Source organism: Oncorhynchus kisutch, linkage group LG26 (genome assembly GCF_002021735.2).
Source record: "Oncorhynchus kisutch isolate 150728-3 linkage group LG26, Okis_V2, whole genome shotgun sequence".
Taxonomy (NCBI): domain Eukaryota; kingdom Metazoa; phylum Chordata; class Actinopteri; order Salmoniformes; family Salmonidae; genus Oncorhynchus; species Oncorhynchus kisutch.
Genome location: NC_034199.2, coordinates 23,335,435 through 23,350,750, shown reverse-complemented (window position 1 = coordinate 23,350,750; position 15,316 = coordinate 23,335,435). Strand labels below are relative to the sequence as shown.

Sequence of the window (15,316 nt, the reverse complement as noted above, 5' to 3'; positions counted from 1 at the left end):
CTTCCAGATCTGCCAGTCGACCAGACTCTTCCAGATCTGCCAGTCGACCAGACTCTTCCAGATCTGCCAGTCAGCCAGACTCTTCCAGATCTGCCAGTCGGCCAGGATCCGCCAGTCGGCCAGGATCTGCCAACCAGCCAGGATCTGGTAGATCTACCTACCTGCCTGAGCTTCCTCTCACTCCTGAGCTTCCTCTCACTCCCGAGCTTCCTCTCACTCCCGAGCTTCCTCTCACTCCCGAGCTTCCTCTCACTCCCGAGCTTCCTCTCACTCCCGAGCTTCCCCTCAGTCCCGAGCTGTCCTTCAGTCCCGATCTGCTCCTCAGTCCAGTGGGTTTCTGGGTGAGGACTACTAGGCCATGGTCGGCGGCGAGGGTGGACTATCCAGGGACGAAGGGAGAGGGGATTAAGACGTTGACTGAGTGGGGTCCTCGTCCCGCGCCGGAGCCGCCACCATGGACAGACGCCCACCCGGACCCTCCCTATTGTTTTGAGGTGCGTTCGGGAGTCCGCACCTTAGGGGGGGGGGGGGTTCTGTCACGCCCTGGTCAAAGTATTTTGTATTTATCTTTATTATTTGTTCAGGCCAGGGTGTGACATGGGGTTATTGTATTGTCCTATTGGGGTTTTTGTAGGCATTGGGATTGTGGTTGATTAGGGGTGTGTCTAGTATAGGCTTGGCTGCCTGAGGCGGTTCTCAATCTGAGTCAGGTGATTCTCGTTGTCTCGGATTGGGAACCGTATTTAGGTAGCCTGAGTTCACTTTGTATTTCGTGGGTGATTGTCCTATGTGTACTCTCTGTTAGTTTGCACAAGTATTAGGCTGTTTTCGGTTTTCGTTTATTGTTTTGTAGTGTTCGTGTTTAGTCGTGTTTACGTTTGTTTAAATAAACATGGATCGCAATCGACACGCTGCAGTTTGGTCCGACTCTCCTTCATCACAACTAGAAAGCCGTAACAGTATGTAAACTTTTAATTTTACTTCACTACATTACTAAAGAAAACAATGTACATTTTACTCCTTACATTTTCATTGACACCCAACAGTATTTGTTACATTTCGAATGCTTAGCAGGACAAGAAATGGTCCAATTCCCACATTCATCTCTACTGCATCTGATCTGGCGGACTCACTTAATAACACAACTGCTTCATTTGTAAATTATGTCTGAGTGTTGGAGTGTGCCCCTGGCTATCCATAAATAAATAAACAAGAAAATGGTGCCATCTGGTTTGCTTAATATAAGGAATGTGAAATTATTTAGATTTGTACTTTTACTTTTGATACTTCAGTATATTTAAAACCAAATACTTTAGACTTTTACTCAAGTAGTATTTTACTGGGTGACTTTTACTTGAGTCATTTTCTACTAAGGTATCTTTACTTTTACTCCAGTATGACCATTTGGTACTTTTTCCACCACTGGCCTAAACCTATTGATGTTACATTTAATGGAATATGAATGACTGTCATCCAATATGCTGCAATAGAAATAAAGCCACGCTCATTAAAAAAAAAATCGTCTTCCCTACAGCAACTGTGACTTCCACCAAATGGGGCAGGGAGCGAGTGACGCATGCCATCATCACCCCCCCCCCCCCCCCCCCCCCCCCCCAATCTACAATGAGGGGTGATGAGAGAACCCTCAACATTGGCTAGCAGTGTGTCAAACCGCATCATAAAAATAAGCTTTTTTTGATGGTTATTAGGCTATGCATAATTGCTTTTGGTAACACAGTACCATTATGAGCCACACCATTTAATTGAACAGGAAGCCATTGCAAGGGAAACTTTAAGAATATTTGGTACATACTTTCAAGAAAGACACCAACTATGTCTTTGGAGGACTCATTCATTTTAAACCCCGAGAACATATTGATGTTTAACTTGTCGCGGGCATCCGGTATCGAGACAGGGGTCCAGGAGCCCTACATTTGGCTGCCCGGTATCGTTATCGCCACCGTCTACGGACTACTAATCATTATTGGAATTATCGGTAACGTCACGCTCATGAGAACGTTTATAGCCGTTAAATCCATGCGGACGGTGCCCAACCTATTCATGTCCAGCCTCGCGCTCGGTGACCTTCTGCTGCTTGTCACGTGCGCTCCGGTGGACGCAAGTCGGTACCTCGCTGACGAGTGGCTCTTCGGTCGGGTGGGATGTAAACTCATCCCTTTCATCCAACTCACCTCCGTCGGGGTTTCTGTTTTCACACTCACTGCGCTCTCTGCAGATAGGTAAGGGTTGTATGATTGAATGTGTTTTCTCGATCACTCTGATGTGAAGTGAAATTTTTAAAAATTGTTTTACCTATACATACATACATTTGTAAGTAAAAAAGTAACCTTTATTTAACTAGACATGTCAAGTTGAGAAAAAATTGTTATTTACAATGATGGCCTACCAGGGAACAGTGGGTTAACTGCCTTGTCCAGGGGCAGAATGACATATTTTGTTTCTTGTCAGCTGGGGGATTCATCCAGCTACCTTTCGGTTACTGGCCCAATGCTCTGACTATACTCAAACTATACTTTGGCAGGGTAGCATGAGCAGGCAGGTGTGTAATGATTACAGTACATGTTCAACCTGGTTGCAGATTATTTTCACTGCAGAAAATAACCCCACATAATATAAAAATGGATCCAGTTTATGCATGACAAATTCATTCTGTTATTGAAGTCCAACAGTTTCCTTTTCTATTTATTTCAATTCACTCCTGAAAAGTTTGTTTTCCTAGCTGTTTCTGATGACAACAAACAATGTGTGTATGTGTTTTTTTAAACAGGTAAGTCAGTTAAGTACAAATTCTTATTTACAATGACTGCCTACGCCAGGCAAACCTGAACAACTCTGGGCCAATTGTGCGTTGCCCAATGCAACTCCCAATCACGGCCAGTTGTGATACAGCCTGGAATCGAACCAGTGACACCTCTAGCACTGAGATGCGGTGCCATAGACCGCTGCGCCACTCAGGAGTCCAAGATGTGGCACCATTTGTGGCATTGATTGCACTAATAAATATATAATGTCAGAAATGGTCCTTAAATTGACACTTTTGGCTCTTAGCAAGTGTCTTGTCAGGCCACACAGAACATCAGAATTGCCATCGGGAGATAAAGAAAACAGTTTTTGCCTTTGGTGAAGACAGTACACGAAATGGGTTTGACTGTTGAGCTGCCTGCAATACTGTGCTCTGTTCTATTATATTCCACTATTATCATCTCCTCTGTTTCTGTTCTGCAGGGTTCTTTCTCCATCAGAGTTACATATTACAGGTAGACTCAGAAAAACTACGTCACTAAGAGCAGCAAGGCAGATATTGCGATGAGCGAGATGACAGACTTCACTCCCACAGTCACACATATGCTGCGTTCATGACATGTCAGAAACTCTGACATTTCCGATTTCCTAACCTAGGTAGAAGAGTCGGGTCCCGAGTTTCTGACTAGGGAGGTTTCAGAATCAACCAATAGGAAGATATACGCAAATAACTTCGGTTCATTTGAACTTGGAGGTCCCGAGTTTCCGACATGAATAAACGCGGCAACAGTAGCTGCAGATGTGCATGGGTTATCGTCACGCTGTTATTGCGTTATTGGTACCGGACCAAAACAGCTGAGACGTTAATAAGCCTCGCACTTCAACGCTCTTAGTTGTTGAGGAAATTGACCCACTATGTTGTTTACTTTGTGCACCTACGTCATATCGCTGAGTCTATTGGAACCTTGAAAAGAGTTAAGAGGGTTATACGAAGGGTATTAGTCAGAGCTGAGAGAGAGAGAGCGTGAATGTTCCTTTAGTGAAGTGCCGACAGATCAGACTGGCCTACAGTATATAGGTTGAATAGCCACCAGAGAAGTCAATTCTGTTTCTTAATTTCTTATTGAACACAGATCCAGACAACCCACTCAATACATTACACATTAAAACATATCTGTCACTGCAGTTCCCTGCCATGCCCACTCTTTTAAAAACACAATTTCAGGGAAATATCAATAATGTAACCAATCTGGGCAGATAGCTATTACTTTTACATTCGTCACACACCACCTGTTATTAAAGTTGAATAATTATTATCAGAGCTTTGATGTGCCATATAATCAATGGACTTTGATTCAGGGAATATATGTTTTCTTAGGAGAGTTGTTTGTTTCTGTTCATGAATGACCAAATTTCATACATTTCTAGCAGTCTTTGATGTTCCTGAAGTACCCTTATGTATGTTGTGTCCCTATTCTCTCATTATAGATATGATCAAACTCCATTAACCAACACCTGCTGCTTTCATTGAATTCTCTCACTTTTTTCATCCTGATCCATTTGAGCCACTTGTTTCTTTAATGATAAAGAATCCTTAAAAAAGTCTGCTAAATGATGTAGCATCAGTGAATTTGAATGTTCTTCTCATCCCAGGTACAAGGCCATTGTCAAACCCATGGACATTCAGACGTCCACAGCTAAGATCTCCTTCCGAGCAGCAGCCATCTGGCTGTTCTCCATGACCCTGGCCATTCCTGAGGCGATCTTCTCCGATCTTCACACCTTTAACATCGGCCAGACCAATGACACCTTTGTGACATGTGCCCCCTACCCCAACGCCGGGGAACTGCACCCTAAGATCCACTCCATTGCCTTCTTCCTCATCTTCTACATCATTCCACTCATCATTATCTCTGTGTACTACTGCCTCATCGCATTCAGTCTGATCCGGAGCGCCTCAGACATACCTGTGGAGGCACACTTACATATCCAGAAACAGGTTTGTGAATGTGTGTCTGGACACTGGACGGACGATTAGGTGTTTATCATTTAATGAAACATGGGGAATAGGTCAATTAAATATGTCTGTATTTAATTCCTTCGGAATTCAAACTGAATGATGTTCTCTCTACCATCCCCACAGATTGAGTCTAGGAAACGTCTGGCTAAGACAGTGCTGGTGTTTGTGGTTCTGTTCGCTGTGTGCTGGCTCCCAAGTCACGTGATCTACCTGTACCGCTCCTACCACTACGGCCAGGTGGACACGTCCCTGGGTCACTTCATTGCCAGTGTGTGTGCCCGTGTCCTGGCCTTCATCAACTCCTGCATCAACCCTTTCGCCCTCTACCTGCTCAGCAACAGCTTCCACAAGCAGTTCAACAAGCAGCTCCGCTGCTGCCGCCACCCACAAATCAGGTGTAACGCTCAGGGCACGAAGCGGATCAACATGCGACTGACTTCGGTCAAGAGCACCAATCACTCACTGGATAACTTCAGCCATGGGGCTCATGTTTGTCAGGAAGGCTGTGTGTAGCGACAATGCTCCAGACTTGTAAATGTCCCATTCCAACACTGACACACTGCTAGCAACATAATTTATGACTGTAACCCATATAGTGGGTCTGTGTTGTATATCCCAGTGTTGATATTGAAGCATCATACATCATTCTAATTCTATGGTTGATATGTTGGTCTATATGCATCCAATGATCCATGATTGATACAAATCCGTGTTTTATTTTAAATTTAGAATCTATAATCTAAACAGCTGCCACGTATGTAAACCAATGTGGCAGAACTGGCCTCTGGCCTCTGGAGATGCAGTTCTATTCTGGTTACTCATTTGAACCAAATTGATCCATGACTACCCAACCAGGTGTAAATGATGAGTTGGTAATGACGAGTGAGAGAAACAGACATCTACAGTATGAATGTACAGTGCCACCTACAGTGCCAACTGCCAATGTGTACACACTTCGACCCCTAAAGGACAGTTCTGTAGGGATAACTCCAGCTGATGTAAAAGACCAACAACTTTGGTGATTTGATAGATACTGTAGCCGACATTGAAGGATCAATTTCCTCAAGAACAGTTTCCCAGGAGTAGTCACCGCTGCTTCAAAGGCCTAGAAATGTTCTATCTACATACCCATATACATCTCAACACATAGACATATCAGCATTGGTGGAAGAGGAGATGTAAATATCTGTATACAGTTCATTGTACACATCAGAGTACAGTATCTGTTTGGGTCGAATGTTAAAATGGCCAAATACACTATTTACCATTCATTTCTATTGTGCACAACATAATCCGAAACGCAAGAAAAACAAACTGCAAATGCGTCTAACAAGTTTGTAGTCACAAGCTTGATGTAGTTCATTGTGTGCTAGGAATATTGGACCAAAGACTAAATGTAATACACTATAAGTGCATTTGCCCAAATACTTATGATACCCTCTAATGGGGGGACTAGAAACACAAAGTACTTTCATTTCTAAACAGTAAAACAGATATGCATGAAAGTACCCTCAAATAAAAGATGACATTCTGTACTGTCGCCTCATATAAAATATTTGATCTAAAATCCAAAATGCTGGAGTATAGAGCCAAATTATACGTTTCAGCTTCGCTGTCAAAATAAATATGTAGGGGAGTATGTGCCCAAGAATAGTTCTATGTTGTCCAAAGTGATACATGTGTTTCGCAGTGTTTGATAAACATAAAAAGTAATTATCCATGGATTAATGGATGTTGTTGTTGTTTGAGCATTTTCTGTCCTCTCAAATGGCCTAATTTGTTTCTTTATAGAACATGTTTATGTGCTGTCTCATTCAATGCCAAAGTTTTTATTGTGTTACAATTAAGTGGCTATATTTTTTGTCAGTAAAATTGTTTTTCATTGTATATTATGATGTTTATTGTTGATTAAAGGATTTACAAGATGGTGGTGTGCAGTGATTCAATGTGCTGCACCGTCGTCTTGTCCTCTTCCTCGGCACCTAGCATGTCCCTCCAGTGAACATGCAGTATTCACCATTCTAACCACTGGCTTTGTTCTGCATGCAGGACATCCTCCCTTAGGACTGGATTCAGGGCCATGCACAGACCTTTGGTGGGGCAGGTGCTTAAAGTGAAATAAGGGTTTTAACATAGTACTTCATTTTCTGACAAAACACTCACTGATCACACGTTAGGCTAAGCAAGCTAGAACCAAAGACGAAAGTAGTTAGTTAAGTACGGTATATTTGCTATAACGACTGCTGGGGTGGGCTATATCATCTGATCATCGCTAATGTAGGCTATATGAATCAGCTAGTTAGCTAGACTATGCTGTCAAAACAAGCTAACTAGTCTTTACTTTATTTAAATTGGTTCCCTGCCCCTGTCCCTGACCGTGAGACAAGACTAGCAAGCAACTCCAAAGTAATCTACTATTGGCTGTATTCATTTCAAACTCACTGCTCAGCGCCGGTGGGTAATTTGTGCGTGCGAGGAGGACAAGCACAGCAGCAGCAACGCGCTGCAGTGCTTGTGGTGGCAAAAGATTCAGGAGCTATGAGAAATGATCTAGTTTGATGGGCAATTCGTTTTTTTCTTCTCTTTTCTCGTAACTTAAAAAAAACACCCTTTTCTCATTGGAGGGCAAAGGGGCAGGTGCTCCAGCATACCTAGTGCTCTATCGGTGCATGTGCCTGACTGGACTGGAATAATACATTGAACAAGGGGCCACTGAAACATGGTTACAAGAGCAGAACACAATGTACAAAACCCCTTTAAGGCCAATCAATGAAGCTCTTGTTTAATTTGAATCAATTACCTTCGATGGCAGACACTAGCAATCACACTGTTCTTCTGGTGTATATGCAGGCATGGTGCTTAGACCTGCATAGCCTATTATCATTTTACATCGATCGTTTCAATAGTAGCTGTGTGTTCTTTAGTATTGTGTGCCTTCCAAAGGTTGTTTTCACTTTCCGTGCAGCGTAACCTTCTGTCTTTAAGGCTGGACACAGCCCTATGTAGGTCTATTCATTCGCCATTTAAATTCCCTATTTTCCATTCTTTTTTTTCTCAAATTCCAATGTTGTGATAGAGTGAAGATGTGATTCCATCAACTCTTACTAATTATTTTCTGTTATTCAGCACTTTGATTGTCAAATCGATTTAAACTTGCTCTGTTGTACTTTCATTTTCACAACTCTCAGAACATTTCACAAAACATTGTCAGGCAAATCAATACATCATGTAGCTAAAGCCTAAATTGTGATTTACAGCACATTCGGAAAGTATTCAGACTCCTTGACTTTTTCCACATTTTGTTACGTTTCAGCCTTATTCTAAAATTAATTAAATGTTTTTTTTTACCCCATCAATTGGGGCACCGTTGACAGCGATTACAGCCTTGAGTTTTCTTTGATATGCTGGCTGGGCCACTGTTAAAGGAATTAAATTGCTCTATGTTTTAATACCCAATTAAAATTAAACACTCTGTCAATTCATAAGGATATGTAAGACCCTTATTCTATGATAATAGACAGAGCCCAGTCTTAAAGTCAAACAGCAGAGTTTATTCACGAGAGTACTGAATAAGATACAGTTTACCACAAGTTATAAACTGAAAATGACGTCCTTAGTTCCAGCCCCAACCCGTGCCATCTCCGTTCCAGTACAAAGGCTGTATCTCAAGCCTTCCCACATCCGTCTCCCTACCAATTTAATATAATTTACGAGTCAAGGTTTTCTCGTGTAGATAAGCATTCTAGCCAGTCTGATTCATTTGTACCAAGGAACAGACAGTCATTGTTCTAACTCTTGACCACATTCACACACATTATATTCAGTACTGGGATCAAGAAAGAAAATTCATACATATGCAGTAACATAATAGTATTATGATTAGTACATATGCAGTAACATAATAGTATTCTGATTAGTACATCCTGATTGAAATGTATACATAATTAGTCATTATAGATAAAAATTCCCTTAACAGCCACTCAAGGACATTCAGAGACTTGTCCCAAAGCCACTTCTGCATTGTCTTGGCTGTCTACTTAGGGTTGTTGTACTGTTGGAAGGGGAGCTTTCGCCCCAGTCTGAGGTCCTGAGCGCTCTGGAGCAGGTTTTCATCTACGATCCCTCTGTACTTTGCTCCGTTCAACTTTCCCTCAATCCTGACTAATCTCCCAGTCCCTGCCACTGAAAAACATCCCCACAGCATGATGCTGCCACCACCATGCCTTTTACTGAGGAGTGGCTTCCGTCTGGCCACTCTACCATAAAGGACTGATTGGTGGAGTGTTGTCCTTCTGGAAGTTCCTCCCATCTCCACAGAGGAACTCTGGAGCTCTGTCAGAGTGACCATTGGGTTCTTGGTCACCTCCCTGACCAAGGGCCTTCTCGCCCGATTGCTCAGTTTGGCCAAACTTCTTCCATTTAAGAATGATTGAGGCCAATGTGTTCTTGGGGACCTTCAATGCTGCAGAAATCTTTTGGTACCCTTTCCCAGATCTGTGCCTCGACACAATCCTGTCTCGGAGCTCTACGGATAATTCCTTTGACCTCATGGCTTGGTTTTTGCTCTGACGTACGTTGTCAACTGTAGGACCTTATGTAGACAGGTGTGTACCTTTCCAAATCATGTCCAATCAATTGAATTTTCTACAGGTGGACTCCAATCAAGTTGTAGAAACACTTCAAGGACGATCAATGGAAACAGGATGCACCTGAGCTCAATTTTGAGTCTCATAGCAAAGGGTCTGAGTACTGTTTTTTTTCTTTTTTTCTTCGCTTTATCATTATTGTGTGTAGATTAAAGTGGGGGGAAATGAATTTAATCGATTTTAGTTTAAGGCTGTAACATAACAAAATGTGGAAAAAGGGAAAGGGTCTGAATACTTTCCGAATGCACTGTATTTGTTCAGTTCATCCAAGGCAGTTGGACCTGCTGGGAGGTGTTCAGTTGATGTCCTGTGATCTGGTATGTCACTCTCCTGCAGTGGAGGCTGCTGAGGAGAGTACAGCTCATAAATATGTCTGGAATGGAACGAATGGAATGGCATCAAACACATGGAAACCATGTGCTTGATGTATTTCAAATCAAATCAAATCAAATTTATTTATATAGCCCTTCGTACATCAGCTGATATCTCAAAGTGCTGTACAGAAACCCAGCCTAAAACCCCAAACAGCAAGCAATGCAGGTGGAGAAGCACGGTGGCTAGGAAAAACTCCCTAGAAAGGCCAATACCTAGGAAGAAACCTAGAGAGGAACCAGGCTATGTGGGGTGGCCAGTCCTCTTCTGGCTGTGCCGGGTGGAGATTATAACAGAACATGGTCAAGATGTTCAATGTTCATAAATGACCAGCATGGTCGAATAATAATAAGGCAGAACAGTTGAAACTAGAGCAGCAGCACAGTCAGGTGGAAGTTGAAACTGGAGCAGCAGCATGGCCAGGTAGACTGGGGACAGCAAGGAGTCATCATGTCAGGTAGTCCTGGGGCATGGTCCTAGGGCTCAGGTCAGTTGAAACTGGAACAGCAGCATGGCCAGGTGGACTGGGGACAGCAAGGAGTCATCATGTCAGGTAGTCCTGGGGCATGGTCCTAGGGCTCAGGTCCTCCGAGAGAGAGAAAGAAAGAGAGAAGGAGAGAATTAGAGAACGCACACTTAGATTCACACAGGACACCGAATAGGACAGGAGAAGTACTCCAGATATAACAAACTGACCCCAGCCCCCCGACACATAAACTACTGCAGCATAAATACTGGAGGCTGAGACAGGAGGGGTCAGGAGACACTGTGTATTTGATACCATTACTGTTATTGCACTCCAGCCATTACCATTCTCCAACTAAGGTGCCACCAGCCTCCTGTACACTCCTTTAGGGAAACCCTCACGGAGCAAATAACAGTGTTTACTAGTTCATGGAAATCTATTTAGTAGTTTTACATTGGCTGGAGTCAAACTGAGCTAACTGCAAGTAGAAGTATGAGACACACTGTACAAAACAACAACCAACAAACTTTCTTAGAGTGGAAGACTCAGAGGGCACCAGAATTACTCCGTACTGTGAATGATACTTGACTTTAGATCAACTCTGTACTGTAGATATATGAAATACATTTTTATTTGTAACATGCACAGAATACAACAGTTGGAAAAACGGAATTACTGTGAAATGCTTACTTACAAGCCCCTATTAACCAACAATGCAGAGTAAGAAAATATTTGCTAAACGAACTAAAGTAAAAGAGGCTATATACAGGGGGTACCGGTACCAAGTCAATGTGCAGGGGTATGGGTTAGTTGAGGTAATTGAGGTCATATGTACGTGTAGGTAGGGGTAAAGTTACTGTGCATAGATAATAAACAGTTAGTAACAGCAGCTTAAAAAAGTGGGTCAAAGAAAATAGTCAGGGTAGCCATTTGAATAACTGTTCAGGAGTATTATGGCTTCTGGGTAGAAGCTGTTAAGGAGCCTTTTGGACCTAGATTTCGCGTACTGGTACCGCAGTCTATGACTTGGGTGGCTGGAGTCTTTGACAATTTCTAGAACCTTCTTCTGACACTGCCTGGTATAGAGGTTCTGGATGGCAGGAAGCTTGGCCCCAGTGATGTACTGGGCCGAATGCACTAGCCTCTGTAGCGCCTTGCAGTCAGATCCTTGGAGTCAGCCTTGCGGTCAGTCTCCTGAGGGGGAATTATATCATAGGTCATTCTCTCTTGCATGCTGTCAAGTCCTTTTGCAATGCTCACTTCATTAGATTGTTATTTGTAAAAGTAAATTTGTTAATAAATGTGCATGAATGTCCTGCTCTGCATGACTGAAAATCCAGAATTTTCAGATGTCCTAAAGATACTAGAGAACAGTATCAAGAGAACCATATGATACTACAGAACAGATTGACACCAAATTGAAGCTGCCTCTACCCAGAAACCCAAGATATATCAGCAGGCCAATATCCACCATGCAGGTGTATCTCTTTCATCCAACACCTGCTTCTGGACACTGTTACAAAGGCACAGCAGCGCTTAGCAGCACACTGGCTCTCCAACAAAAACTCCTCCATCCCGTAACTGCTGCAGTATATTTAGAGTAGCACCCTAATCACTTTGGGAAGAAAAGAACGGTCAGTGTTCCAACGCAAAAACCAGACCACGAGCAGAACTGCCAAAATCAACTGGCTATTTTTGTTATCAGAATGGAAAACCAGAGTTCAGCTACTTGCTCTTCTCTCTACAGTTCTTTGCAGAGGGATAGGGTTCTACCAAGAACCCTTTTTGGAAGACAAGGTGTAAGGGATTTCCTCCTCTTTGTCTGAGGAGGAGTAGCAAATATCGGACCAATACGCAGCGTGCTAAGTGTCCATGTTACTTTAATAATAACTGAACACGACAAAATACAAAAATAACGAAGTGAATGAAAATGAAAACCGAAACAGTCCTGAATGGTGACACAAACAACAAAACAGGAAACAATCACCCATGAAACACAGGTGGGAAAATGCTACCTAAGTATGATTCTCAATCAGTGACAACTAACGACACCTGCCTCTGATTGAGAACCATACCAGGCCAAACACAAAACACAACATAGAAAAACGAACATAGACAACCCACCCAACTCACGCCCTGAACATACTAAAACAAAGACGTAACAAAAGAACTAAGGTCAGAACGTGACACAAGGGTTCTTTGTAAGGCAAAGGGTTCAACCTAGAACCTTTCTCATCCTAAGAACCATTTTTTGTAAGAAAGGGTTCTTTGTTGATTCTTTGGGTGCATCAAGGATTCCTTGGAAGGCAAGAAGGGTTCTACATAGAACCTTTCTGAATCTGAACAAAACATCTTATTGTATTTTTTCTCTCCTTTTAAAAAAATAGTGCCTGATCATTAGTGTTTACCTCAGAGTTAAAACTTCAACCCTCCAGTGTTTAAAAGGATAGGTGTGAGACTGTTTTAAAATGTAACCAACAGTTGAAGTCCGGAAGTTTACATACACCTTAGCCAAATAAATTTAAACTCAGTTTTTCACAATTCTTTACATTTAATCCGAGAAAAAAAATCGCTGGTTTAGGTCAGTTAGGATCACCACTTTATTTTAAGAATGTGAAATGTCAGAATAATAGTAGAGAGAATGATTTATTTCAGCCTTTATTTCTTTCATTACATTCCCAGTGGGTCAGAAGTTTACATAAACTCAATTAGTATTTGGTAGCATTGCCATTAAATTGATTAACTTGGGTCAAACGTTTTTGGGTAGCCTTCCACAAGCTTCCCACAATAAATTGGGTGAATCTTGGCCCATTCCTCCTGACAGATCTGGTGTAACTGAGTCAGGTGTGTAGGCTTCCTTGCTCACACACGCTTTTTCAGTTCTGCCCCAAACTTTTCTACAGGATTGAGGTCAGGGCTTTGTCATGGCCACTCCAATACCTTGACTTTGTTGTCCTTAAGCCATTTAGCCACAACTTTGGAAATATGCTTGGGGTCATTGTCCATTTGGAAGACCCATTTGCGACCAAGCTTTAACTTCCTGACTGATGTCTTGAGATGTTGCTTCAATATATCAACATAATTTTCCTTCCCTCATGATGCCATCAATTTTGTGAAGTGCACCAGTCCCTCTTGCAGCAAAGCACCCCCACAACATGATGCTGCCACCCTGCGCAGCATCTTTGCGATCTTTGTCCCCATGTGCAGTTGCAAACCGTAGTCTGGCTTTTTTTTAATGGCGGTTCTGGAGCAGTGGCTTCTTCCTTGCTGAGCGGCCTTTCAGTTTATGTCGATATAGAACTTGTTTTACTGTGGATAAATACTTTTGTACCTGTTTCCTCCAGCATCTTCACAAGGTCCTTTGCTGTTGTTCTGGGATTGATTTGCACTTTTCGCACCAAAGTACGTTCATCTCTAGGAGACAGAACGCGTCTCCTTCCTAAGTGACATGGCGGCTGTGTGGTCCCATGGTGTTTATTCTTGAGTACTATTGTTTGTACAGATGAACATGGTACCTTCAGGCGTTCGGAAATTGCTCCCAAGGATTAACCAGACTTGTGGAGGTCTACATTTTTTTTCTGAGGTCTTGGCTGATATCTTTTGATTTTCCCATGATGTCAAGCAAAGAGGCACTGAGTTTGAAGGTGGGCCTTGAAATACATCCACAGGTACACCTCCAATTGACTCAAATTATGTCAATTAGCCTATCAGAAGCTTCTAAAGCTATCATTTTCTGGAATTTTCCGAGCTGATATATCGTATCTTATCGTTTTAACAATATCGCAATATTATTTTGGCCAGCAGAGATAGGTGGGATGGGCTGAGAGAAGCTGAGGGTTGGGATGTGGAACTGGAGACAAGTGGGAGTGGAGTTGCTGGGCAGAAGATAGAATGATGGTCAAAGAAAAGGATAAAAAATAAAAATCATCAAAATAAAACAAAATAAAAAGGAAGTTTGAATGACACCGAGGGGCAGTGTTTTTACAGCTAATGCCGGTTTGCCTGAGGCTGATGCCATGCAGGTGATTGTGCACATGCACATACACACACTCTCATTCAAATACACACATACCGGACACACACATATGTAAATAGTGCCAGATATGCACTCAAACATATACAGTTGGCCTTGCTGTTATGATTTTAGTTGTCCTTGATCCTTAGTTTTTTTTTTGCATTGTTGTTTTCTGTTTTCTTCTTCTTCTTTTTTTTCTGTCTTTCTTTTTTCTCATCAGTTAATTTTCTTAGTTGTTGGTGCATTATCCTTCTTAGGGGTGGGGAATGGAATTCACTTTCTTTTTTATTATCTCCTTTTTCTTTTTCTTGTGGGCGGTGACTGTGGGAGGGGTCTCAGATGGTTGAGGGACAGCTATGGGGAACTGTGGGGGGGTTCTTGGAGGGTTCAATTCCCCGTTTTTTGGGGGGCGGGGCTTGTGGGAGATCTGTTGACGTGCCTTTGAGCAGGGCGTTGACCCTGGATGCTTCTGTATGTCGCTCTGAATGGGAGTCTGTTGGATGACAGGTGTTGTGAAGTTGTTGAGCGGCTTCGCTGCGAGTATATTGTATGTTTTGAATATTGCGCTAGTTGGCTGTTCCTGAACCAAAACTCCAGTACTTTCCCTTCAAAGCTTGTTCTCCATCTTCATTTTAAATAGGTAGCAATTTGTTTTCAGAGCTTTTATTTCCATGATGGATTAAAATTGGTTTTCTCATTGCTCTCGTTTGTCCCTCTGCAGCATATGGTAAGCAACCAACTTTAAATGTAGTTATCCTAACAATTATAATATAGAGATTTCAGTAGGGAACATTATGCTCCCATCTTGCTCATGTGCGAGCTTTTTCGGAAGTTTCAAAACTGGCAATGCATTTAAGTAATCAAAATTTGAGCAAAAGGCAAACTGACAGCCGCAGCCAACCATAGGACTGGCAGCCATTGCTATTGTGCCCATGAGTTTACCGGTCAAATTGCCAGGGCTCGAGTTGCCAAATCCCTTCAATAGATTATCCTAAAATTGCATCGCTCACAACCTGTATGTACAATAATAGCAT

General features: G+C 42.4%; 1 protein-coding gene across 1 annotated transcript; it reads left to right on the top strand.

Moving 5' to 3' along the window:
* The first annotated feature begins 1,710 nt into the window (after window positions 1-1,710).
* LOC109871196 (gastrin-releasing peptide receptor) lies at window positions 1,711-6,700 on the top strand. Its single transcript, XM_020462017.2, has 3 exons — window positions 1,711-2,240; window positions 4,417-4,762; window positions 4,907-6,700. The coding sequence occupies exons 1-3, from the start codon at window positions 1,834-1,836 to the stop codon at window positions 5,294-5,296; spliced, it is 1,143 nt and encodes a 380-aa protein (XP_020317606.1). The 5' UTR covers window positions 1,711-1,833; the 3' UTR covers window positions 5,297-6,700.
* The last annotated feature ends 8,616 nt before the right edge of the window (window positions 6,701-15,316 follow it).